Consider the following 27,909-nt stretch of genomic DNA (forward strand, 5'->3'; position numbering starts at 1 on the left):
TTACATTTTAATTGTCTAACATTTGTCTGCATTGTTAGGTGCTAGAAACATAAGTATTTCGCTGCATCCGCTAAGCTGTGTATGCGACCAAAACTTCGATCACTGCAACACCTTTACTACACAGCTGAGCTGGACCTGAAGACTTGTGCTTTCATTTTGACAGCAGTGCTTTACAAGGTATCACTGCCCCCCCGCCCCAATGTTGTTTTGAAGCCTTTGGAGAGCTAACACTGGATTTCCACTTTGGTAAACCATAAAAAATACATAAGCATGGAATTTAATTCAGACAATTTGTCATCTTATAGATACTTACCCAACTCAAACAATAATCAACCAAACTATAGTATATTACATGTTAAATAACATAAGATGAAACAAATTAAAGTACTTTGAAATGCCATAGTTACACTTAACATTGAAGTAGATAGGTGCTCCCTTTGTTAAAACAAATGCAAAGTAAACTAAATTCTCAGTTTTCAGGAACGTTAAAGATTTATCTCATGCTAAAAATATTGACACTTTTTTAACGTAACATTGGGTAAAGTTTAAGACGAGAATATAATACAACTTACAATACATACATGTTAAAAATGGACCCTTATTCCCATTGTGGCAAAATCTGGTTGGCTCAGCGCAAAGCTGTAGCAAAGCCACGCATGCTCTGTCAAACCTGTGCTCGATGTCATAAATCACAGTACACTTTTCTGTGTTATTGTGCTGTCTGCCTAGCAAAACCATTGATCCAGGGTTAGGTGCTTCAGTTTAGAAGTCCTGGTGTGTGTGCCTCTCACTGATGCTATTCCAACAACACAACTTACAGGTGTATCCCTCAGTAAGGTGTATCCCTCAGTAAGCGCTTGCGTTAAAAATTCTGATGACAAAGTGTTTGTGTAAGATATCTGCTCTCCACATTGTGCCTCCACGCTCTCAACCCTACGGCTCCCTTCTCTCACCCTTTCACATTCCCTCACCCTTCCTTTCCCCTCTTTGATCACCTCCCTCATACTTTCTGTCATCCACCCTATGAGAGTGGATGTTGGAAACATGCAGATCAGTCTAAGTAAGTTTAGGGCACCGTTCTGCATGGCTCCCTAATTCCCTACATAGTGCAATATTTTTGACCAGGGCACATAGGGCTCTGGTCCAAAGTAGTGCACTATATAGTGAATAGGGTGCCATTTGGGTCATAACCTATGTATCTAGGCAACCCAATCCATTGAACCCAGCTGATCCTATTCAGTTTGCATTGAGTGAAATGAAGAGGATTTAATCCAACATGGCATCCAGCTGGTCAGCGAGGTCACCAAACATGTTGCCGATGTCATCCAGAATATTCCCTGCTGCTTTCACTGTGCCGCTGCCACTGGAATAGAGAGAGGAGAGTGTTAACACAGTGAGTGTGTGTGTATATGTGTCTGCCGCATGTGTGTGTGTCTTACCCGTCAGTGTAGTCCTGAGCCAGTTTCCTCTCTACATCTTTCAGCGCTTCCTCGAGTGACGTGCTGGTCTCATCCAGCCTCCTCTGAACCAGTACCTCCGAGCAGGCCTTACCAGTCTGGGCCTTTACTGCTCGCCCTACCTGGCCTGGAGGCCCTGAGGTGCGGTAGGATGAAACGGGGGCTGCCTGGGATGGGGAAGTGAAAACCACACTCTGGACCACATTGAGAGTCACACCAGGGGAACGGGCTGTAGGGGCTGACGTTATGGATGTGCTGCGCTGGGGAAGTCTAGAGACAGTAGCAGGCATCTGGTGATTTACTGGCTTGGATGTTATTGTTTTCTGTGGACTGGCTGGTTTGGTTGCTGTTACTAGTTTCTGTGGATTGATTGGTATAGAGTTGGTTGTGCGTGTATTTTGTGGGCTGGCTGGTATATGGATAGTTGCCCGTGTCTGTTGACTGGCTGGTCTTGATGAAGTTGTGTGTATTTGTTGATTGGCTGGTATAGGAGTGGTTATATGGTTGTGTGTGCTGCCTAATTTGGACGTTGTTGCTGTCTTCTGTTGACTGCCTGGTTTGAGGGGAGGGCTGGTTGGTTTGGAGGACATAGGTGGTTTCTGGCTTTTCCCTGTCGATCCTACTCTCTGTAAACTGCGCTCTGACCTCACACCTGCTTCCTCCTCACTCTGTATGTCTCTGTTTGTGTGTGTGTGGAAGCCGTTGGACCGGCTGTGTGTGTGCGGCTGTGTGTGTGCGTCATCTTCGCTGGGGGTAAAGATCTCGTCCAGTGTGTGTGTGTCCCGGTCTTTGGGCTGACGCCGCCGTTTGACCGTGTCCGACTCTTTGAGGTTGAACTCTGGGACCTCCAGGGACTTTGGGGGCTGCATCTTTGGGTCTTCTAGAGAAGCCTGGGGTTGGATTTCAGGCTCTGCCCGGCAACCTGCTCCCAACCTGGGCCGCTGTTTGATGGTGAGGTTGCCCTCCTCCGCGAAGGGGAGGTTCTCACTGGAGCTCCTCTGAAGCGATGTAGAGCTTTCCAATACTGAACCACTCTTCCTCCCTCTCTCCCCCTCCTCTTCTGGGATTCTCTCTATCCCTCCATCTCTATCCCTCCGCTCGCTCCCCATCCTCCTCAGGCCTTCCAGAGCGGGTACAGGTTTGTGGGAGGCGAGGGTGGGGGTGCGTGGGGAGGGTAACTCTACCCCCTTAGAGGGACTGCCCCTGGGCCCGGACCCCTGTAGCCTGGCTGCGATGCTCCTCACACTGCCTGCACTCTCAGTCTCCACCCCTGGCACCTCCACTGACACTACTGCCGCTCCTCCTGATTCGTTGGCCTGGCTGCCACTCACCGAGCTCAACCTCTTAGGTGGCGGTGGGGGCGGGCCTTTGCGGCGAGAGCGCACAGCGAATGTGTGGCTCCGGCTGATGTGGCGTTGGACGGCGGAGGATTGGCCGCGGCCTGGTTTGCGTCCTAGTGTGGCGTACGAGGGCATGGTCACCGGGGGAATGGATTCCTGCGCCGATAACTCATCGTCTTCCGGTTCTCCATCTGACAGGGAATAGTGGGTCAGACTCTGGGTGCGTTTCTTAGGGCCCTTAAGCGCCTCTGTGTTGAGGCCTAGTCCTGGGAGGGGGACAGCTCCAGCATGGGGCTTGGATAGACCACGCTGGCCCAGATCGGTACCTCCTCCCTGGGTGTGGAGGTAACTGAAGGTCCTCTGTGTGGGGGAGGCCTGGGGAGAGAAGGAGGGGCGGTGGGGGTGGGTAGGGGACTGGCAGGGTTTGGGTTTACTGGGCATGGCTGGGTAGGCGAAGCGGGGCATCTTGCTGGGGGTGAGAGGAGGGGTGATAGGGGTGATGGGTAGTTTAGTGGGGGGCTGGCGCAGCTGGTCTGACCACAACTCTGTGGGTCTCTGCATGTCTCTCTCTGGACTCCCTCCTCCCCCCTGTCTCGCCCATCTTCCTCCCACTCCCCCCAGGCTCTCGTCCGAGCGACTGTACGCTCCAGCCGATGCCAGAGTCTGTTGGTGAAGCTCTTGGGAATATCCTGAAAAATTCCCAGAATTCCCAGATCCGCGTGAGCGCGTTCCAATGCTCTCCTGGCTGAGCGACATCGGCGACACCACACCCCTCACCACACCTCTCACACCCATCCCAAACCCCCCTATCCCCACCCCTCCTCCCCTGCCCATCATGGCGTTTTGTAGCTCTGTGCTCAGCTCGCTGTCCTGAAAGGAAAGGAGGGGTGTCCTGGGAGTGTGGGGGGATGGGGGGCAGCAGTCGGCAGGGGGCTCGGGGGGCTCGATAGCCACCAGCTCCAGAGCCGCGAGGGGTTTACTACAGCGTAGCGTGCCGGAGCCATTGGCATGGTGACGAGAACGATGCAGGTCGCATAAACGCTTCACGGCTAACATCAGCTTCTTCTGATGACCTGAGAGAGAGAGAGACAAAATAAATTCAACACAAATTGTAGAAAAAGAACTATGAAAAATAATGATGATAAAAAGTGGTTAAAAGGGTTGATCATTGGTTGTCGACACCAAGGCTGTTATATTGGTGAGGGGGAATGTGTCCAAGAGCTCTCACACACACACACACACACACACTGCTGACAGACAGATGACCTTGCTTTGTGTCAGTGCATCTGTACATCTGCAGTGTGTGTCCCCGTGCGTGTGAAAATCCCTTACCCAGTTTAGTGATTCCTATCTCCGATAACTCTTCCCATGTGATATCCTTGACAATGCTGATGGTGTCATAACCGTTCTCACACAGTCTTTTCTGGTACTGAGGGAGACCAATCGCACTCAACCACTCTGATAGCTCAGACTGACAGAGAGAATGAGAGAGATGGAGAGGGAAACAAAGAAACAGCATTTATTCAATAGAGTGAGACAGAGAGAGAAAGACAAGAGGGACAGAGAGAGACAGAGGGACAGAGGGTGTGCTTCTTGTCCAATGGTTGTACGACAAAACACAGTTACTGCTGATTGTAAAGCTGTACATGAAACACAAATAACTAATTATTATTAATGACATAGGGAGATGTGCAGTCTATCAAAGGCCTGTTGTTATCAGCCATAACTGTGTACAGAGTGCAAAGGTCATGTGAAAGTCTCTTACAGGGATGTAGTCAGGTAGCCATTCTGGGATGTTTAGGTTGCCTATCTCCATGGAGATCTTCTTACGGTGGCCTGGCTTGGTCACACCGATAGCTGTCAGGTCCTGGAGAGACACACACCAGGTTAGAAAGCACCACGACTAGGCTGTCAATGATAAAATGACTACAGAACACATTCATCCATGCTCGTTAATTTTGTTGACCTAAAAAGAGGTAAATGTGTTATTAATCAATAAATGTGTGAATGGGGTAATACAAGCCAGTGTCTGACCTCTGGGGTCATCCTACTGATAGTAGGCACATCGTATCCTGTTGTAAGGAAGTTAGCAGTGTAGCTCTCCAGCTGGAACTCACACAACCATTGGTAGATGGCCTCAGAGTCCTATAGACAGAGAACAGAAGGTTATCACACATGCACAACCAAACCACATGAGGTTGGTGGCACCTTAATTGGGGAGGACGGGCTCTTCGTATTGGCTGGAACGGAATAAATGGAATGGTAATTGCACTCAAATCAAATCAAATGGTTTCCATGTGTTTGATACCATTCCATTACCACTCCCCTCAGCAGCCTCCTGTGACACACGCACACATGGACGAACGGACACACACACACACACACACACACACACACACACACACACACACACACACACACACACACACACACACACACACACACACACACACACACACCCCATATTCAACTCACCCTGCCCTCCAGGAGCTGATCTGGACGCATGAAGCCACCCTGCTCCCCCGACCGAGTTCCACCGCTGACCTGATGACGCAGACCACCTGGGAAAGAGAGAGAGATTCAAAAATCACCAAAATCAATGCACAGAGGCCACAGATCAGTTGGTAGAGCATAGCAACGCCTGGATAGTGGGTTTGATACCTGGGACCACCCATATGTAAAAAATGTATGCATGCATTACTTTGTCCCTTTGGATAAAAGTGTCTGCTAAAATGGCATATACATTGAGTACACCAAACATTAGGAACACCTTCCTAATATTGAGTTACACCCCCTTTTGCCCCCAGAACAGCCTTAAGTTGTCTGAATGGCACACATACACAATCCATGTCTCAATTGTCTCAAGGCTTAAAAATCCTTCTTTAAACTGCCTCCTCGCTTTCATCTGCACTGATTGAAGTGGATTTAACAAGTGACATCAATAAGGAATCATAGCTTTCACCTGGTCAGTCTATGTCAAGGAAAAAGCAGGTGTTCTTAATATTTTGTATACTCAGCGATGTATCACTAACAGCCTAGTGTAACAGCAAGCTGAATGAAGGACTGAGGTAAAGCTGTATTATCTTGTAGATCTGTAGGGTCAGTCAACAGATTACAGCAGCTCACTGAAGAATGCATCTTCACCATTCCTCTCTGTCTCTCCCTCTTTCACCTGGGGCAATGGTTTGATCCCAACCTCTCTCCTCCCTCCCTCCCCTCTCTCCTTCATTCCAAACATGTCAGGGCCCCATCCCCCCTTCTCCCTCCAGAGGTGAAGAAAGCACCTGAGAGAGAGGTATTTGGCCCAGAGGGTATAGAGGCCCATGTGTCTGTACGCACCTCATCAACCATCAACCCCTACATCCAAAACACACTCATGCTTCTACTCACAAGGCTGACAAAAACAGAGACACAGAGAGAGCGCAACAGTGAGAGAGCGAGAGAGACAGAAAAAGCTGGAAACAGGGAGAGCTAGAGTACAGGGCATACATTCAGCACACACAGCTTGTATGGACATATCAATGCCATAGGTATACACTGTATCTGGAAGCTAGGCCTAAGCTGAGTAGTGTAGCAGTGAAGTGGAACACAGCAATCACACCTTTATCTGTTTATAAGAATGCTGCCTGAACAGCACACACTCCTCATGTATCACATCTACCGGTTCTGAAAACAGAACATGATGCTTGAATGAAAGGCACTACAGTGCAGAACTGACTGAATAGGACATGGTCTGTGCCAGTCCTACACATAGACATGACCATACCCACATTAAAAATGTTGCTGTAAACTTACATCAATGTTACACAGTTAGCTACTGGAATGATATATTACAGTACTGTAAAGAGCAATGCATTATGGGGCTCTGGGGCTCAATGGCACAACAACACTGTATCCTAATTATCCAGCACTGTCTCTCTACAAAAACCCGGAGTAAATACATATTCACCGCAGAACAGCAGAAAAAAATGCTCAGATGAAGAAGTAAACAAACAAAACACACTTTAGTAAACAAAACTCTATGGGTCCATACTTAAGAACATTAGAAAAAAGGTTAAGATTCAACTTTTTCTCCATTTAAAATGCGCATCTAACAATTCAAATCGTCGACCTAGTTGCACGTGATAAAACGCTACATAGCTGTTCCCGTTACATAACCTGTCACAGTTAGCATGATGCTAACCTGACCAGGTGGCAGTGATTATGTCAGGTAACAAATTCTGCATCAGCCAATTACAAATGTTGACGTAGATGGACACGACAGAAGACTTGTCAAAATGGCACCGACGCACACATTTCTACTGGACCAATAACTCACAGTGTAGCGAGCCTGGCGCATGGTCTTTTTTTGCCGTAAGTTTGAATCCCCGGTGAGATATAGCTTTATCCTTTGAAATGTAGAATTACATTTATTTTCATAGTTTGTTGAAAAATGAAAGTTCAGCCAAAACCTTGTATATAATTATATTTAATGAGGAGCTTCCCTCTTGTAGACCGATACCTACAGAGGTGTAACGGTAGAACTGCCGGAGAGCACCAGAGCGATACTCTGTCACTTCTCAGAATGCTGGTCTTTAATAAAGTTTAGATCAAAGCTGAATACATGTCTCGCAATAACTTCATGATAAATTTGTATTCTACCAAGGCCGATACAGTCAATCACCTTAGCGGCATACGCCATCCAGTAGCGATGGTATTAGTGGTACATGGCAGATATTGTGTAGATCTCCTTTATGTTTTTCCAGTAAAAGCACATGGATGTGTGTTATGCAAAAAGGTGCGACTTTTGTCATATATGCGAGAACATGCCTTTCGAATTGTGTCTAACGCTAGTAGCCTAGTCAAGGATGCATCTGGCAATATTGGGACTAAACTTTATAGACCAAGTAAACCTTGAATGTGGAGGTTTAAAAATATCCCTCTGGACCAAATTGACCTATTAAGAAATGCCATTGGTTGGTGGATATAAAGTCTAAGATCTTTGATAGGCTGATGAGGAATTTGTTACAGCGTAGGGCTAAATGAGCATCTCAAACTTTGAATAATGTTCGCAAGTATGGACCTCATGTATTTAGCTACAATAATGAAGGTTAGCGTTTTTCGTCATTTAATCTTTTGGAGGCAGCTCTGCAGAGTTGTCACGAGCTGGCACAGCCACAAAATCTAATTTGAAAACTAACCCTAACCACACTGCTAACCCTAACCTTAAATCAAGACCAAAAAGCGATTTTTGTTTTCATACATTTTTACAATATAGCCCATTTTTACTTTAAAAGCTGGCCCATCTAGCGGATATCGCTCAGTTCTGCCTCCAGGACAAGACTCATCCCAATAAACGTCAACCTGCCAAAATAACCTTATCTTCTAACTTGCTACATTTAGACTGAAAATAGAGATTAAACCTTTTCACCCTGGCTCTCTGACAGACTACATTTGAGGTTGTTTTTTCCTGTTTCTCCAGGTTGTTTAGGTCAAACAACACACAATGGTAAACGTCTCCAGTAAAATTCTAATCACACTAAAATAAGAGTAATTAATAGCTGAAGAGATTACAGAATAACAAGGAATAGCCTGGAGAACTAAGTCTTACCCCTCTGGAATAAGGAAAGTGGTGGAGCTCCTGTCTTTTTGCACCTCATCTCTCTGCCTCTGTGAAACTGAGTCATAAACATCTCTCTCTCTCATCTGGCTTCTGTTATTCTCTTTCAACCCATCTCCAATGTCTCCCTCTACTCTGACTCTCTCGCTCTCTCTCACACACAGACTATGTTTTGTTATTCTCTCTCACTGTCTTTGTCTGTCTCCTCCCCTTTCTCTCTTAACCACTCACTCTCTGTCCTGTTGAAGTCTTTCTGTTGTGGTCTCTCTCCCATCCCTTCCTCCTCCCTTCCAGGTCAGGAGCATCTGATAGAGGTTTGTTCAGGCCTTACTCAGCAGAACACCGTAAGCTGACAGAATACCTGTATCTCTCTTTCCTCTTGTCCTATCCCGAACCCACAGATGAGACCAAAGACTCACTGTGTCTCTTTTTATTGCTTCTGTAGAGAGCTGAGCTTCTGTCCGTGTCCCAATTGGTAACCTATTCCCTATATAGTGCACTACTTTTGACCAGAGACCTATGGGCATGCCATTTGGGACTCAACCTCTGTCTTTTATGTTTTGCAGTGAGGTGAGCTGGAGCTGAAATCTCCTCATGTATTTTATTGGTTTATAGTGAGGAGATCCGTTGTCTATATTGGTTTGTGGAGAGGTAAGTTTCTGTGTTTATCGGCTGTGTGGAAAGCTGGTTTATGAATTGTTGATGTAGAGGGGTAAGCACTGTATTTCTTTCTCATTTCCCCACTGCCCTGTGGCTGTAGCTAGCTACTATATGCCTGGCCTGGGCTAGAAGGTGGATCGTCTGACCTCGTAGACTGAATACAGCTAGTTTAACAGAGAAAAAGGCATACAGAATATACTGCATCTACTGAAAATGACAGACAGAATGTCTGTGGGGTTGGCATGGGCAAATGCTGAGTATAAATAGAGAACGAGTTGAAGGGAAAGGGAAGAGATGAGGAGGGTAGAGCAGAAGGGTAAGTAGTGTAAAGTAGGGTTGTGGTCAATTCCACTTCAATTCAGAAAGTAAATCAAATTCCAATTCTAATTCCAAATGTTGCTAATTGAAAAGTATTCAAGAGAATTGGAATTTCAGTGTACTTCCGGAATTGAAATGGAATTGACCCTAACCCTGGTGCACAGTAGTGTAACTAACCTGTAGATCCATCAGGTTGTTTGCTGTGGACTGGTCCTACTGAGCGAAACTGCTGTTCTGATTCACCAGCAGAGGGAGCCAGCTACACACAGAAAGAGGAAGACCTTGTTCAGCTATTTGTGGTCCATATGACTGTTAATAAGGTGAATATACTTTCTATATTTTTTTTCCTGCAACCAAGTGTAACCTTTAGTTCAGCTAGTGATATCTATAACATTTCACAAATAATTGCCAGCTCACTGTGCTCACCTTGGCCATGTAGGAACCCAATGGTGTGGTTTGGCGAGTGTGTGACCCGTTCTGTCCAAAGCTGTTCTCGGAGCTTTGCCCGCTGCCAGCACTACGACTGCTGCCCACACTACCTGCACTGCTGCCTGCACTGCCAACACTGTTCCTGTCTCCTGCTAGAGGGAGAATGAGAGAGAGAGAGAGAGGGAGGGAGTATAACATTGTGTCAAAGTTTGCTTCCATGGGCACTGTCACCCCTCGTCAGGGAGGGAGCGAAAGGAAGACAGAAAGAGAGGATCAGTGGAGAAGTGTACAGTACAAGATTGGGTCAAGATCAGGGAATCAGCTGGGAATGGACACTTGGACTGGACACTTGGACAGGACACTTGGAGGGGAACAGGTCAGCAGCACGGGTCTTTAGGTGGGGATGGAGGCATTAATTTGGACTTTGAGGGGGAGAGGGTGGTACATCTAGCAGAGTGGGTAAACAGAGGGGCACGGGGTAGTCTGGGTAATTGGGTAGCTGGGTACACACACTCTTACCAGTGTGAGAGTTCCTGAGGACCCATATGTCCTCACTGGGGCTAGCTGGACTAGCTGGGGCTGAAAGGAGACTGCCAGGTGTACAGGTACCTAACAAAAACACATACTGTAAGCCAGGGCTGGTGGAGGTGTGCTGGGGAGTGGGGGCCATGGGGGAGAGCGAGGTCAGAGGCTCCAGGGTGTCTCTCAGCGGGTATGGAGTAGGGGGTGGGGGTATTGGGGGGTTGTCAGGGCCCCAATGGAAACAATAGGCCACTTTGTTTCCACAGAATTGACTTAGTGGATGGAGAGAAGTAGTAGAGATCGAGAACATCTGTAAATAACTGTCACCTATTTTAGATTTAGTCTTTATGATTAAAATACCTTTTAGTCTTAGTCCCATTTCACCCTTCTTAGTTTTAGTTATCAGTCGACTAAAACTCTGGACAATTTTAGTCTAGTTTTAGTCAGTAATTTCTGTCCTATTTTAGGCATTGTAGATTTCACACAAACCTCTAACTTAACTTCAAACATGCACATAATAGTTTCCACTCCCTTAGTCACAGCCATTTTAGTAAATTCATGGTCAGTGATTTATTTTCTATTAAATAATTAATATTTAGGTTACGTCTAACTTCCATCATGTGCTCATTCAGATAGCCTTGTCCAACTAGGCCTACTATCCCCTTGTATACCTTAGCTGGCAACATTGATATTGTGGCAGATTGTAACCAATGCCAGCCATAATTAACCATATACTTTAAAGCCTTGGCTACAGGTTAAACAGTTTACAGCTCAGATTTTCCCCCCATAACTGTCATGGGGGTAAATAACATTGGTTTCCTTGAAAAGGGGATAATTTGATCTTTCAAGAAATGCCAGAAGTATTACTGTACTCCTAATATCCAACAAATAGCATTTGTTTTTCCCATAGGAAAAAAGCAACCGCAACTCGCGTTTGTGGACGACGAGAAACCGCATCTGAATGAATAACAGTGCCCGTAGGAAAGTAGAGCTTCTGAAGTGATCAAAGCAAAAATAGCCTACATGAAAGTAAGATAGAGAGTAAACATGATTGTTTCTAGTTGAGGTTAGTTACAAGTCAAGTGTCCTGGTTTTGCATCAGCTCAAGAGATTTAGGGTTGACTAAAGAGAACGCCTGGGAGCTGTGTGGGAGAGCCGTGCAGATCAGCTCAATCAAATCAGATGTCAATTCTGCCAATCAGAGGATTGCATTCAATGATTGGGTAAAACAGATGAAAAAGATATTCATGTCAAATTAAATGCCCATTAGTCTCACGTGTAATTATTGTCTCGTCATATTTTCGCTGACTAAAATGAAAAGTAATTTGTAATAGTTAGTGGTTTTTCCAGGGCATCTCTTCTCATAATCGTCATAGTTTTAGTCAGGAAATATTGGTAGTTGAAAAGCATTTTTTTGTCATAGTTATTGTTGATGGAATTAACACTGGCGTGTGGGTGTGTGCATGCTTGTGTGTACCTGTGTGGTCGTAGTACAAGGTGTAGGAGTCATCAGTCTGGGGGGTGGAGCCAATACTGGTGGGAGGAGCTCTGGACAGGAAGTGCTGCTGCCGTTGGCTTGGCAACGAGACCTGACGTGAGAGAGTACCCCCTGCAGACCAGAAGCAAAACACAACCACAGAGCTTAAAGCGGTGGTTTTCAAATTGTTTCTGTGGGTACGCCATTTTATTCACCAGAATTTCTGGTGACCCCAACACACCCCAAATCTAATGACAACCTTAAAATCAGCACATTTACATTTTTACAAGTCATTACATTTTCATCTCTCTTATCAACATGAAAATAAAACAGTAAGTTCATATACTCAATAAAATAGTATTTTTCAAATTATCTTAAAAAAAAAAAAAGTTTGTATATTGTCTCGTACAATAATTTTGTCGAACGCACAGCAATTCCCCCGCGACCTCACTAAGGATACCACTAGTTTGGATACCACTAGGGGTACCCTGACTTTGAATAACACTGGCTAAATTAAATGATGGAGAAGGTGTGTGTGTGTGCAACTAGTACACACCGAGGATATGTATCCTGCGTTCTATCCTTACAGATTCATTAAACCGCCAAGGCAGCTAAATATATGTATGAATCTCCAAGCTCCTTATGTAATAGCTAGTGAATGAATGTGACAAAATGGTGGTAGCAAAGTGGTTCAGCAGGAGCTTTCATTCCCATAGAGCCATAGAGAGGGCTTTCATATCAGCACTAATGCTGAGGGAGGCTTACTAGGCTCTCAGTGTGTGTGTCCACGAAAGCAATGGGATGCTGACATATCACGCAGTACACACACACACACACACACACACACACTCAAAGGCGAACACACACACATTTCTGACTTCGCCTCTGATAAGTTTGCTCTCATAGCAAGGACCTGTCAACGACTCAACTGAGCTTTCAACTGGGATTTCCCTTCACACACACAAACTTGTGCACTCACACTCCTAACGCAGTCTCAGGGGTTTAGAACTGAGCTGACACTTCCCAATCTGGCCCTGCTAATCTGATTAAACGGTATGTGTGAGTTTGTGTGTCTGCCTCCGTGTGTGTGTGCCTCCGTGTGTGTGTGTATGTTATTTGAGAGTTTATTTCAGGACCTCTAGCTCAGTTAGGGCTGCTGTTTGGTATACCGATGTGTATTTACAGCTGTATAGTTGGTGTGGTATTCTATTGTTGAACCAAGCTACAGTGACAAGAAAAAGTATGTGAACCCTTTGGAAATACCTGGATTTTTGCATAAATTGGTCATAAAATTTGATCTGATCTTCATCTAGGTCAAAACAATAGACAAACACAGTCTGCTTAAACTAATAACACACAAACAATTATATGTTTTCATGTCTTTATTGAACACACCGTGTAAACATTCACAGTGCAGGGTGGGAAAAGTATGTGAACCCTTGGATTTAACTGGTTGACCCTCCTTTGGCAGCAATAACCTCAACCAAACGTTTTCTGTAGTTGTGGATCAGAACTGCACAACGGTCAGGAGGAATTCTGGACCATTCCTCTTTACAAAACTGTTTCAGTTCAGCAATATTCTTGGGATGTCTGGTGTGAACTGATCTCGAGGTCATGTCACAGCATCTCAATCGGGTTGAGGTCAGGACTCTGACTGGGCCACTCCAGAAGGCATATTTTCTTCTGTTGAATCCATTCTGTTGATCTACTTCTGTGTTTTGGGCTGTTGTCCTGTTGCATCACCCAACTTCTGTTGAGCTTCAATTGGTGGACAGATAGCCTAACATTCTCCTGCAAAATGTCTTGATAAACTTGGGAATTCATTTTTCCTGTTGATGATAGCAAGCTGTCCAGGCCCTGAGGCAGCAAAGCAGCCACAAACCATGACACTCCCTCCACCATACTTTACAGTTGGGATGAGGTTCTGATGTTGGTGTGCTGTGCATTTTTCTTCTCCACACATTGTGTTGTGTGTTCCTTCCAAACAACTCAACTGTAGTTTCATCTGTCCACAGAATATTCTGCCAGTAGCGCTGTGGAACATCCAGGTGCATTTTTGAAAAGTTCAGACGTGCAACAATGATTTTTTTTGGACCGTATGGCTTCTTCCGTGGTGTCCTCCCATGAACACCATTTGTGTTTAGTGTTTTACGTATTGTAGACTCGTCAACAGAGATGTTAGCGTGTTCCAGAGATTTCTGTAAGTTTTTAGCTGACACTATAGAATTCTTCTTAACATCACTGAGCATTCTGCGCTGTGCTCTTGCAGTCATCTTTGCAGGATGGTCACTCCTAGAGAGAGTTGCAACTGTGCTGAAATTTCTCCATTTATAGACAATTTGTCTTAATGTGGACTGATGAACATCAAGGCTTTTAGAGATGATTTTGTAACCCTTTCCAGCTTTATGCAAGTCAACAATTCTTAATCTTAGGTCTTCTGAGATCTCTTTTGTTCGAGGCATGGTTCACATCAGACAATGCTTCTTGTGATTAGCAAACTCAAATTTTGTGAGTTTTTTTTTTTTATAGGGCAAGGCAGCTCTAACCAACATCTCCAATCTCGTCTCATTGATTGGACTCCAGGGTAGCTGACTCCTGACTCCAATTAGCTTTTGGAGAAGTGATTAGCCTAGGGGTTCACATACTTTTTCCAACCTATAAATGTTTAAATGATGTATTCAATATAGTCAAGAAAAATACAATAATTTAGTTTAAGCACACTTTGTTTGTCTATTGTTGTGACTTAGATGAAGATCAGATCAAATTTCATGACCAATTTATGCAGAAATCCAGATACTTCCAAAGGGTTCACATACTTTTTCTTGCCACTGTAAATGTGAAGGTATGTGTTTGTGGCTGCATGCAGGCACGTGAGTGTCTGGTGTGTACGCTTCGGCATGTGTGATTTATGTGAGTGAGTGTGTATACCTGCTCTCCTGCTGATGACTTCCACTACAGACGGAGGGAAGTATCCAATCCGGTCCGTTCCTCTCTGGTTGTCATGGATATAACCTTTCCACCTCCCGTCCATGTGCTGCTCCAACACCTGAAATCAACCATTCATCATTCAGCATTATAGTTGTGCTATTTGTGTGACTGTGTTGATTATAAGTGGTTATTGGTCAACTTCTACCCACAGAATGGTTGTGCCACCTGATGTGAGAGCTGTTACATTGAAGTCTAGGTCGTAGTCATTAGTTCACACAGTGGCAAACAGTTTTACAACGATAACAAGAGTTTCTTATTGACAAGTTCAGGTAGTCCCTCCCCGTTTCAGTCCGTTTTCTTCTGTTTGTTGAGTGAATACAACTCTGCTTGTGCTGTACACATGAAACCCAACATATGCATAATATCTAGTATTCTACGCCTAATCTATCTCTGTATGAGTAACGGAAATGGGCTAATTAACATTCCAATGAGGGCAGGGTGTGTGTGCATGCGTGCAAGCTTTTGTGTGTGTGTACAGGGTTAGAGAGGGCTAGGGCAGACAGGGTTGGCACAGGACAGGGTACAGTACACAGCATCCTCACTGTGTATGTGTGCCAGGCCAGCTGAGTGGATCTATGGAAGACATGCCCCAGGGAACACTGAACACTACAATGGAAGAGCTAACACAAACACACACACTTTCTGAGCAAGCACATACATAAACACACACAATTTCTGAGCGTGTCTTAACAAATGCCCAGAGGGGCCAAAAACAAATATCAGACAGTGTAGCTAGCACACTGAAGGTATGACACACACACATGGCTTGCAAATGGGGATGTTTCAAGCTATGGAATGCACTAACTAATGACAGACTGACAGGAGCGTGTCTTTGCCTGCTAGGTACCTCAGAACAACCTCCAACTGTACTCTAACTTCTTACACGGTGTAGTCAATTAACCCTAGACATACCGCCAACAAAGCAGCATACCTCACACCATAATTACAGATAAACCGTTGACAACTTAAGAGTACACCAAATTACCACAAAACTCCACACCTCACTCCACAAACAAAACGTCCACAATGTACAGACTTACACGCTTAACAGTAGGGCACACCAAATGACCGTCAGACACTAAAATACCACAAACCTCTAGAAACAAACTCCCAAGTACACAGATTTCCCCCTCACAATGCAGCTACCTCAATATAGTAGTTCTCCTCATTCAATCTAGTCCTGAAAGCAGCTCAGCCTCCAGGGCAGGAACAAATGTGATTGTTTACTTTTAGGCACGAACACAGATGCACGCTAGTGTACCATAATGAGGTCTCCTGCTCGGAGGTTGAGGGCTGTAGGGTCATGAAGGTTCCAGTAGTCCTTCACCGCTCTCACCTGGAGAGACCCTAACGCTTCTAGAGAGAGAGAGAGAGAGAGAGAGAGAGAGAGAGAGAGAGAGAGATGATAGAAAGAGAGAGAGAGAGAGAGAGATGATAGAAAGAGAGAGAGAGAGATGATAGAGAGAGAGAGAGAGAGAGATGATAGAAAGTGAGACAGAGAGAGAGAGACGGAGACAGCGAGAGACAGAAAGACAGAGAGAGAGGAATGACATATTATAGACCAAATCAGAACAAAGCAATACTCCCAGGGGGATAAGATCTAAAAGCATGAACTGGAGAATGCATAGGAAACAATACACCACCCTGGGGAAATATACAGTGGAGTGGTAGGTCCAGAAATCCAAGAGAGTAATATGTAGGAGAGGAGGCCTATATCTCACCTCGTAATAGTATCTTGATGTCCTTGCTGGCTGATGAGGTGGTGAATTGGTTAACGTTGTCCAGAGCTGTCTGGTTGTACGTGTTACATAGGTTTACATCAATACCAGCCTGCATGGGTGGGCACACACACACACACACACACACACACAGTTAGTCTCCAAGACACAGCATGCACACACTCCCTAAAAATGATGGGTAGCTGCAGCCCAATATGGCGACTGGAGTATGGGTGAGTGGGTGTGTCGAAAGGAGTGGGTGTATGGAAAGCGAATCAGCTAATTGGGCAGATTTGTTGCCACTCAAGACCATGGTGGCTGATTGGGCTGCACTATGAGTGGATAGAGGCGACCGATGCGCCGGTGTTGTGCCTGCCTTCCTACTGGGTATCACGGTCACGTCGCCAGAAGTAGCTAACATGCCAATTTGTTTCTCTCATATGATTTTATTTCAAATAGGAAAGCAGCCTACACAAGAAATAACTAATATTGATAACCATCTAGATGTCACCTTGATACATACATACAGTCTATTAGTCAATGGGGAGGGCATGAACAGCAACTACACAGCAACAACACCGGGACACAGTGCCCTTTGCTCCCGCTTGACAAGCACTACTGTCTGGCAACGGTAAGCACACGCATACAACGCATGAAGCAACAGTACACCCATCATCAATACTAAAATTTAAAAAAAACAATCTTCAGTTTTATGACTGAAAATAGCTCACATTATTCCTTAACTCCTTTGTCCGTGTCATGTTTGGATAAGACAGAAACCGCATCCAGTCTTATGCTTCTTCAGCAGATACCTCAGTGGATGGCACCCTATTCCCTATATATATATTTTACCTTTATTTTACTAGGCAAGTCAGTTAAGAACAAATTCTTATTTACAATGACTGCCAATGAACAGTGGGTTAACTGCCTTGTTCAGGGGCAGAACAACAGATTTTTACCTTGTCAGCTCAGGGATTCGATCTTGCAACCTTCCGGTTGCTAGTCCAACACTGGGCTACCTGCCGCCCCATATACAGTAGTGCACTTATTTTTTGTCCAGAGCCTGTTGAAAGTAGTGCACTAAATAAGGAATAGGGTGCCATTTGGGATGCAGCATTAAGGAGATTCAGATGGTAGTCTTACGTCCAGCAGCAGGTGCACTACTTCCGTCTTGCCATAGAGGGCAGCCTCGTGCAGAGAGGTCCCAGCCTTAGTGGCTCTGTTGATGTCTATACCAGCCTTCAGTAGCAACCTGACAACGAAATACACACAGACAGGAGGTTTTACACACAACATACATTACTAACAACACACACACACACACACACACACACAAGCCCAGCTGTAGGAATGCTTAAGGTATCAGATCCAGACAGTTGTGGATGTGGTGGAGGAAATCTGGGGTTACGTCCTAAATGGCAACCTATTCTCTACATAATGCACTACTTTTGACCAGGGCCCATTGCTCTGCACTATGTGGAGAATTTGGGACACAGACTGGGAATCTGGGCATTCCTCTGGGAATGCCTGGCATGGGGAGGGAATGTCAAAGAGATGATCCACAGACTCCCACACCATTGGGAGAAAATAAGAGAGGGGAGGAGAGGGTAGAGGAGAAAAGAGGAGAGGGTAGAGGAGAAAAGAGGAGAGGAGGAGAGGGTAGAGGAGAAAAGAGGAGAAGAGGAGGGTAGAGGAGGAGAGGGTAGAGGAGGAGGAGAGGGTAGAGGAGAAAAGAGGAGAAGAGGAGGGTAGAGGAGGAGAGGAGGGTAGAGGAGGAGAAGGTAGAGGAGAAAAGAGGAGAAGAGGAGGGTAGAGGAGGAGAGGGTAGAGGAGGAGGAGAGGAGGGTAGAGGAGAGGGTAGAGGAGAAAAGAGGAGAAGAGGAGGGTAGAGGAGAAGAGGAGGGTAGAGGAGGAGAAGGTAGAGGAGAAAGAGGAGAAGAGGAGGGTAGAGGAGGAGAGGGTAGAGGAGGAGGAGAGGAGGGTAGAGGAGGAGAAGGTAGAGGAGAAAAGAGGAGAAGAGGAGGGTAGAGGAGGAGAGGGTAGAGGAGGAGGAGAGGAGGGTAGAGGAGGAGAGGAGGGTAGAGGAGGAGAGGAGGGTAGAGGAGGAGATGAGGGGAGAGGAGGGTAGAGGAGGAGAGGAGGTTACAGGAGGAGAGGAGGGTACAGGAGGAGATGGTAGAGGAGAGGAGGAGGGTAGAGGAGGGTAGAGGAGGAGGAGAGGGTAGAGGAGGAGGAGAGGGTAGAGGAGGAGAGGGTAGAGGAGAGGAGGAGAGGAGAGGGTAGAGAAGGAGAGGGTAGAGGAGGAGAGTACAGGAGGAGAGGAGGGTACAGGAGGAGGGGGAGAGGAGAGGAGGAGAGGGTAGAGGAGGAGAGGAGGGTAGAGGAGATGAGGAGGGTAGAGGAGGAGAGGGTAGAGGAAATGAGAGGAGGGTAGAGGAGATGAGGAGGGTTCGCGGAGGAGACGGAGGGTTAGAGGAGATGAGGCGGTAGAGGAGATGAGGAGGGTTTAGAGGAGATGAGGAGGGTTAGAGGAAGGAAATGAGGAGGCGGGTTAGAGGAGATGAGGAGGGTAGAGGTAGGAGAGGGTTAGAGAGATGATGAGGAGGGGAGGGTTATAGAAGAGGAGAGGAGGGTTAGAGGAGACGGAGGAGGGTAGAGGAGATGAGGAGGGTAGAGGAAATGAGAGGAGGGTAGAGGAGATGAGGAGGGTAGAGGAGGAGAGGGTAGAGGAGATGAGAGGAGGATAGAGGAGGAGAGGAGGGTAGAGGAGGAGAAGGTAGAGGAGAAAAGAGGAGAAGAGGAGGGTAGAGGAGGAGGAGGGTAGAGGAGGAGGAGAGGGTAGAGGAGGAGAGGAGGGTAGAGGAGGAGAGGGTAGAGGAGAGGAGGAGAGGGTAGAGGAGGAGAGGGTAGAGGAGGAGAGTACAGGAGAAGAGGAGGGTAGAGGAGGAGAGTACAGGAGGAGAGGGTAGAGGAGAGGAGGAGAGGGTAGAGGAGGAGAGGGTAGAGGAGAGGAGGAGAGGGTAGAGGAGAGGAGGAGAGGGTAGAGGAGGAGAGGGTAGAGGAGGAGGAGAGGGTAGAGGAGGAGAGTACAGGAGGAGAGGAGGGTACAGGAGGAGAGGGTAGAGGAGAGGAGGAGAGGGTAGAGGAGGAGAGGAGGGTAGAGGAGGAGAGGAGGGTAGAGGAGAGAAGGGGAGAGGAGGGTAGAGGAGGGTAGAGGAGGAGAGGGTAGAGGAGAAGAGGAGGGTAGAGGAGGAGAAGGTAGAGGAGAAAAGAGGAGAAGAGGAGGGTAGAGGAGGAGAGGGTAGAGGAGGAGGAGAGGAGGGTAGAGGAGGAGAAGGTAGAGGAGAAAAGAGGAGAAGAGGAGGGTAGAGGAGGAGAAGGTAGAGGAGAAAAGAGGAGAAGAGGAGGGTAGAGGAGGAGGGAGGAGAGGAGGGTAGAGGAGGAGGAGAGGAGGGTAGAGGAGGAGGAGAGGAGGGTAGAGGAGGAGAGGAGGGTAGAGGAGGAGATGGGGGGAGAGGAGGGTAGAGGAGGAGAGTACAGGAGGAGAGGAGGTTACAGGAGGAGAGGAGGGTACAGGAGGAGATGGTAGAGGAGAGGAGGAGGGTAGAGGAGGGTAGAGGAGGAGAGGGTAGAGGAGGAGGAGAGGGTAGAGGAGAGGATGAGAGGAGAGGGTAGAGGAGGAGAGGGTAGAGGAGGAGAGTACAGGAGGAGAGGAGAGTACAGGAGGAGAGGAGGGTACAGGAGGAGAGGGTAGAGGAGAGGAGGAGAGGGTAGAGGAGGAGAGGAGGGTAGAGGAGATGAGGGTAGAGGAGGAGAGGGTAGAGGAAATGAGGAGGGTAGAGGAGATGAGGAGGGTAGAGGAGGAGAGGGTAGAGGAGATGAGAGGAGGATAGAGGAGGAGAGGAGGGTAGAGGAGGAGAGGGTAGAGGAGAAAAGAGGAGAAGAGGAGGGTAGAGGAGGAGAGGGTAGAGGAGGAGGAGAGGAGGGTAGAGGAGGAGAGGAGGGTAGAGGAGGAGGAGAGGAGGGTAGAGGAGGAGATGGGGGGAGAGGAGGGTAGAGGAGGAGAGTACAGGAGGAGAGGAGGTTACAGGAGGAGAGGAGGGTACAGGAGGAAATGGTAGAGGAGAGGAGGAGGGTAGAGGAGGGTAGAGGAGGAGAGGGTAGAGGAGGAGGAGAGGGTAGAGGAGGAGGAGAGGGTAGAGGAGAGGAGGAGAGGAGAGGGTAGAGGAGGAGAGGGTAGAGGAGGAGAGTACAGGAGGAGAGGAGAGTACAGGAGGAGAGGAGGGTACAGGAGGAGAGGGTAGAGGAGAGGAGGAGAGGGTAGAGGAGGAGAGGAGGGTAGAGGAGATGAGGAGGGTAGAGGAGGAGAGGGTAGAGGAAATGAGAGGAGGGTAGAGGAGATGAGGAGGGTAGAGGAGGAGAGGGTAGAGGAGAAAAGATGAGAAGAGGAGGGTAGAGGAGGAGAGGGTAGAGGAGGAGGAGAGGGTAGAGGAGGAGAGGAGGGTAAAGGAGGAGAGGGTAGAGGAGAGGAGGAGAGGTTAGAGGAGGAGAGGGTAGAGGAGGAGAGTACAGGAGAAGAGGAGGGTAGAGGAGGAGAGTACAGGAGGAGAGGGTAGAGGAGAGGAGGAGAGGGTAGAGGAGGAGAGGGTAGAGGAGAGGAGGAGAGGGTAGAGGAGGAGAGGGTAGAGGAGGAGAGGGTAGAGGAGGAGGAGAGGGTAGAGGAGGAGAGTACAGGAGGAGAGGAGGGTACAGGAGGAGAGGAGGAGAGGGTAGAGGAGGAGAGGGTAGAGGAGGAGAGGAGGGTAGAGGAGGAGAGGAGGGTAGAGGAGGGTAGAGGAGGAGAGGGTAGAGGAGATGAGGAGGGTAGAGGAGATGAGGAGGGTAGAGGAGGAGAGGGTAGAGGAGATGAGGAGGGTAGAGGAGGAGAGGGTAGAGGAGATGAGAGGAGGGTAGAGGAGGAGAGGAGGAGAGGAGGGTAGAGGAGGAGAGGGTAGAGGAGATGAGAGGAGGGTAGAGGAGGAGAGGAGGGTAGAGGAGATGAGAGGAGGGTAGAGGAGGAGAGGAGGGTAGAGGAGGAGAGGAGGGTAGAGGAGGAGAGGAGGGTAGAGGAGATGAGGAGGGTAGAGGAGGAGAGGAGGGTAGAGGACATGAGAGGAGGGTAGAGGAGGAGAGAAGGGTAGAGGAGGAGAGGAGGGTAGAGGAGGAGAGGAGGGTAGAGGAGGAGAGGAGGGTAGAGGAGGAGAGGAGGGTAGAGGAGAGGAGGGTAGAGGAGGAGAGGGTAGAGCGGAGGTGAGACGTAGGAAGCAGTGGGAAAAAGAGTGGAGGAGAAGAGGAGAGAGGAGATGGAAGAAGAGGAGGAATGAAGAAAGGAGTAAAGAGGAGGAGAGCTGGTTACTCAACATCTTTATAAGAGTATAATAATCAGTATAATAATCAGTATAATAATCAGTATAATAATCAGTATAATAATCAGTATAATAATCACATTGAGCTGAAGTAAAAGGGAAGCTGAAAACAGACTGCAAACTGACTGTTTTCTAAGACCTTCCATCCCCCCATTCACAAAAATAATCAACCCACACAGCTTAAAGTGGGAGGAATCTGTATGAGGAACCAACGTCTCACAAATGTAGTAGAGAAGGTGCAAAAGTGTGCATCCCAAATGGCACCCTAGTCCCTATATAATGAACTACTTTTGACCAGCGCCTAAAGGGAATACAGTGACGGGTTTTACAAACATGAACCTTTCGACCAAGCTCAAGTCAATAGTGGAAAAGAGACACCCCACTGGGAACAGATGTCAGTTCAACATTAAGTTGAAATTTACGTTTGGCTGAGTTGTCAACTAACGTGAAATTAACCAACAATTTCACCCTATCATTGGATTGAGGTTAAAAGATGGTAGAAATAAAAGCAAAATTCCCTTAAGTTGATGACTTTTTGCAAATCCAATACATTTTCTAAGTTGATTTAACATCATCAAATACAATTTTTTGGTTGAAATTACGTGTAAACAACATTGATTCAACCAGTTTTTGCCCGGTGGGACTCCTTTGGGTTGGCCTGGGGTTCCAGGGTCATTCTTTATTTAATTTCCTCCTACTCTGTCTCTCTCTCTATTTATATATACTGCTCAAAAAAATAAAGGGAACACTTAAACTACACATCCTAGATCTGAATGAAAGAAATAATCTTATTAAATACTTTTTTCTTTACATAGTTGAATATGCTGACAACAAAATCACACAAAAATAATCCATGGAAATCCAATTTATCAACCCATGGAGGTCTGGATTTGGACTCACACTCAAAATTAAAGTGGAAAACCACTACAGGCTGATCCAAATTTGATGTAATGTCCAGTAGTGTGTGTGGCCTCCACGTGCCTGTATGACCTCCCTACAACGCCTGGGCATGCTCCTGATGAGGTGGCGGATGGTCTCCTGAGGGATCTCCTCCCAGACCTGGACTAAAGCATCCGCCAACTCCTGGACAGTCTGTGGTGCAACGTGGCGTTGGTGGATGGAGCGAGACATGATGTCCCAGATGTGCTCAATTGGATTCAGGTCTGGGGAACGGGCGGGCCAGTCCATAGCATCAATGCCTTCCTCTTGCAGGAACTGCTGACACACTCCAGCCACATGAGGTCTAGCATTGTCTTGCATTAGGAGGAACCCAGGGCCAACCGCACCATGCATTTAGTTTTGCTTGCATTTAAGAGCAGTTGGAGGCCACGGAAGGAGTGTTGTATGGCGTTGAAGCTCATTTGGAGGTTTGTTAACACAGTGTCCAAAGAAGGGCCAGATGTATACAGAATGGTGTTGTCTGCGTAGAGGTGGATCAAAGAATCACCAGCAGCAAGAGCGACATCATTGATATACACATAGAAAAGAGTCAGCCCGAGAATTGAACCTTGTGGCACCCCCTTAGAGACTGCCAGCGATCCGGAAAACAGGCCCTCCGATTTGACACACTGAACTCTATCTGAGAAGTAGTTAGTGAACCAGGCGAGGCAGGCATTAGAGAAACCAAGGCTGTTGAGTCTGCCGATAAGAATGTGGTGATTGACAGAGTCAAAAGCCTTGGCCAGGTCGATGAAGACGGCTGCACAGTACTGTCTTTAATCGATGGCGGTTATGATATCGTTATGGACCTTGAGCGTGGCTGAGGTACACCCGTGACCAGCTCGGAAACCAGATTGCATAGCGGAGAAGGTACGGTGGGATTTGAAACGGTCGGTGATCTGTTTGTTCACTTGGCTTTCGAAGACTTTAGAAAGGCAGGGTAGGATAGATATAGGTCTGTAACAGTTTTGTTCTAGAGTGTCTCCCCGTTTGAAGTGGGGGATGACCGCGGGCGCTTTCCAATCTTTAGGAATCTCAGATGATACGAAATAGAGGTTGAACAGACTAGTAATAGGGGTTGCAACAATGGCGGCGGATAATTTTAGGAAGAGAGGGTCCAGATTGTTTATCCCAGCTGATTTGTAAGGATCCAGATTTTGCAGCTCTTTCAGCTGTAGAAAAATGCTTATTGATATTCTCGATTATCGTGGATTTATCAGTGGTGACAGTGTTTCCTAGTCTCAGTGCAGTGGGCAGCTGGGAGGAGGTACTCTTATCCTCCATGGACTTTACAGTGTCCCAAAACTTTTTGGAATTAGTGATGCAGGATGCAAATTTCTGTTTGAAAAAGCTAGCCTTAGCTTTCTTAACTGACTGTGTGTATTGGTTCCTGACTTCCCTGAAAAGTTGCATATCGCGGGGACTAATTGATACTAGTGCAGTACGCCACAGGGTGTTTTTGTGCTGGTCAAGGGCAGTCAAGTCTGGAGTGAACCAAGGGCTATATCTGTTCTTAGTTCTACATTTTTTGAAAGGGGCATGCTTATTTATGATGGTGAGGAAAGCACTTTTAAAGAACAACCAGGCATCCTTTACTGGACAGTCTGTGTGCACCACAGACTGTCCAGGAGTTTGCAGATGCTTTAGTCCAGGTCTGGGAGGAGATCCCTCAGGAGACCATCCGCCACCTCATCAGGAGCATGCCCGGGCGTTGTAGTGGAGGCCACACACACTATTGAGCCTCATTTTGACTTGTTTTAAGGACATTACATCAAAGTTGGATCAGCCTGTAGTGTGGTTTTCCACTTTAATTTTGAATGTGACTCCAAATCCAGACCTCCATGGGTTGATAAATTGGATTTCCATTGATTATTTTTGTGTGATTTTGTTGTCAGCACATTCAACTATGTAAAGAAAAAAGTATTTAATAAGATTATTTCATTCATTCAGATCTAGGATGTGTTAAATTAGTGCTCCCTTTATTTTTTTGAGCAGTATATATATATATATATATATATATATATATATATATATATATATATGTCTGTCTCTCTATATGTCACGAATCCCACCGAAGGTGGCTCCCCTGCCTGCTCGGGCGGCGCTCGGCGGTCGTCGTCGCCGACCTACTAGCCGCCGCTGATCCCTTTTTCCTTTTCGTTTGGTATGTCTTATTGTTTGCACCTGTTCCTCATTTGTGTCTCTTGATTTATGGTTATTTAAGCCTGTTTAGCCCGCCCAGGTTTGTGCGGGATTATTTTCGTCAGAGTGTTTTTTGTTGTTGGATGTGCTGGCGATCTACTTGTGTTATTTTATATGCGTACTGTGGACCCGTTGTAATTGGGCACTTTGCATTTCACGCCGGTTGTGTTGGCGTCGACCGTTTTTGTATTTAAGGAATAAATACATTTTTGCGCCTGACTCCTACCACCACTCCTAGCATTCGCTGACAGAATCCCACACCAACTATGGAGTCAGCAGGAGCAGCCTCACCTCCTCTCCCATCGATGGAGGAAAGGGTCCGCCATCATACCAGCATTCTCCACCGAATCGGGTCACCGATGGATCAGATGATGGAGAGGATGGACCGATGGGAGAGGAGTGGCCTCCCTACCGCATCCCCAGCACCAACTCCCCCTCCACCAGCTACCCCTCCGCCGGCATCCGGACCCGGAGCCATACGCCTGGCTCTCCCCAGGGAGTACGATGGAGCGGCGGCTGGGTGCCAGGGGTTCCTGCTGCAGTTGGAGTTGTACCTGGCTACCGTTCGTCCGACTCCCTCGAGAGAGGAGAGCGTGAGCGTCCTCGTCTCCTGCGTAACGGGACGTGCCCTGGAGTGGGCCAACGCAGTGTGTTATGGCCCAGACTCGGCAAGGGATCACTACCCCGAGTTCACCCGCTGTTTCCGGGCCGTGTTCGACCACCCACCGGAGGGCCGGGCGGCGGGTGAACGGCTGTTCTCTTCCTCATTGATTCGCCTGCGTTTCCGGTGGTGCTGGCTATTCCCTGGCTGGCCAATCACAATCCTAATATTTCGTGGAAACAGGGGGCTCTCAGAGGGTGGTCAGAGGAGTGTTCAGGCAGGTGTAAGGGAGTTTCCATCGGTGCGACGACGGTGGAGAGTCCAGACCAGGTTTCCACTGTGCGCATTCCCTCTGAATATGCCGATTTGGCTATCGCCTTCTGTAAAAAGAGGGCGACCCGATTACCACCTCATCGACGAGGGGATTGCGTGATAAACCTCCAGGTAAACGCTACACTTCCCAGGAGTCACATGTACCCATTGTCACAAGAGGAAACGTTGGCTATGGAGACATATGTCACGGAATCTCCGAGACAGGGGTACATTCGGCCCTCCATGTCACCCGTCTCCTCGAGTTTCTTTTTCGTGAAGAAAAAGGGTGTAGGTCTGGGTCCGTGCATTGATTATCGAGGTCTAAATTCCATCACAGTAGGGTTTAGTTACCCGCTACCTCTCATCGCTACGGCGGTGGAATCATTTCACGGAGCAAGTTTTTTCACAAAACTGGATCTCAGGAGTGCGTACAATCTGGTGCGTATCCGGGGAGGAGACGAGTGGAAAACCGCGTTTAGTACCACATCGGGCCACTATGAGTACCTCGTCATGCCGTATGAGTTAAAGAATGCTCCAGCCGTGTTTCAATCCTTTGTTGACGAGATTCTCAGGGACCTGCACGGGCAGGGTGTGGTGGTGTATATTGATGACATCCTGATCTATTCCGCCACACGCGCCGCGCATGTCTCCCTGGTGCGCAAGGTGCTTGTACGACTGCTGGAGAATGACCTATACGTTAAGGCTGAGAAATGTGTGTTTTTCAAACGAGCCGTTTCCTTCCTGGGGTATTGCATTTCCACCTCGGGGGTGGTGATGGAGGATGACCGCGTTAAAGCCGTGCGTAATTGGCCGACTCCGACCACGGTAAAGGAGGTGCAGCGTTTTTTAGGGTTTGCCAATTACTACCGGAGGTTTATCCAGGGCTTTGGTCAAGTGGCTGCTCCCATTACCTCACTGCTGAAGGGGGGTCCGGCACGCTTGCGCTGGTCAGCAGAGGCGAACAAAGCGTTCAGTCGCCTGAAGGAGCTGTTTACCGACGCTCCCGTGCTGGCTCATCCGGACCCCTCTTTGGCATTCATAGTGGAGGTGGACGCGTCCGAGACTGGGGTGGGGGCCGTGCTATCACAGCGCTCGGGCACGCCACTCAAACTCCGCCCGTGCGCTTTCTTTTCTAGGAAGCTCGGGCCGGCGGAGCAGAACTATGACGTGGGGGACCGGGAGTTGTTAGCTGTGGTCAAGGCTCTGAAAGTGTGGAGACATTGGCTTGAGGGGGCTAAGCACCCTTTCCTCATCTGGACTGACCACCGTAATCTCGAGTACATCCGGGCAGCTAGGAGACTGAATCCGCGTCAGGCCAGGTGGGCCATGTTCTTTACCCGTTTCCGGTTCACTATCTCTTATCGGCCAGGTTCACAGAACACGAAGGCCGACGCACTGTCCCGCCTATATGACACCGAGGAGAGGGCCATCGATCCAACTCCCATCCTCCCAGCGTCGTGCTTGGTAGCTCCGGTGGTATGGGAGGTGGACGCGGAGATCGAGCGGGCGTTACGGTTGGAACCTGCACCATCTCAGTGTCCGGCAGGTGTTCAGTACGTGCCGCTTGGTGTCCGTGATCGATTGATTCGATGGGCCCATAATCTCCCCTCTTCGGGTGACCCTGGGATCGAGAGGACAGTGCGGAACCTGAGGGGAAAGTACTGGTGGCCCACCTTGGTAAAGGACGTGCAGTTTAATGTTTCCTCCTGCTCGGTGTGCGCTCAGAGCAAGGCTCCTCGACACCTGCCTAGAGGGAAATTACACCCCCTCCCCGTTCCACAGCGGCCGTGGTCGCACTTATCAGTGGACTTCCTCACCGACCTTCCCGTATCTCAGGGGAACACCACAATCCTGGTCGTTGTGGATCGGTTCTCGAAGTCCTGCCGTCTCATCCCGTTGCCCGGTCTCCCTACGGCTCTGCAGACTGCGGAGGCCCTGTTTA

At 47.7% G+C, this 27,909-nt stretch overlaps 1 protein-coding gene across 4 annotated transcripts in view; it reads right to left on the reverse strand.

Moving 5' to 3' along the window:
- Positions 1-27,909, reverse strand: part of LOC115153489 (caskin-2) — a 94,749-nt gene continuing 66,840 nt past the window's right edge. For 2 of the 4 annotated variants that reach the window (XM_029698976.1, XM_029698977.1), the window contains 14 exons: positions 17,652-17,760; positions 16,512-16,620; positions 16,052-16,146; positions 14,731-14,848; positions 11,803-11,934; positions 10,323-10,412; positions 9,801-9,955; positions 9,552-9,633; positions 5,273-5,358; positions 4,832-4,942; positions 4,563-4,664; positions 4,130-4,268; positions 1,440-3,870; positions 1-1,363 (listed from right to left, as the gene is read on the reverse strand). In XM_029698976.1, the coding sequence (XP_029554836.1) occupies positions 1,267-1,363; positions 1,440-3,870; positions 4,130-4,268; positions 4,563-4,664; positions 4,832-4,942; positions 5,273-5,358; positions 9,552-9,633; positions 9,801-9,955; positions 10,323-10,412; positions 11,803-11,934; positions 14,731-14,848; positions 16,052-16,146; positions 16,512-16,620; positions 17,652-17,760 (3,856 nt within the window). In that variant the 3' untranslated portion in view covers positions 1-1,266. The remainder of the gene's footprint in view (positions 1,364-1,439; positions 3,871-4,129; positions 4,269-4,562; positions 4,665-4,831; positions 4,943-5,272; positions 5,359-9,551; positions 9,634-9,800; positions 9,956-10,322; positions 10,413-11,802; positions 11,935-14,730; positions 14,849-16,051; positions 16,147-16,511; positions 16,621-17,651; positions 17,761-27,909) is intronic. The other 2 variants (XM_029698979.1, XM_029698978.1) reach the window with 2 other exon arrangements.

Source organism: Salmo trutta, chromosome 18 (assembly GCF_901001165.1).
Source record: "Salmo trutta chromosome 18, fSalTru1.1, whole genome shotgun sequence".
Classification (NCBI taxonomy): domain Eukaryota; kingdom Metazoa; phylum Chordata; class Actinopteri; order Salmoniformes; family Salmonidae; genus Salmo; species Salmo trutta.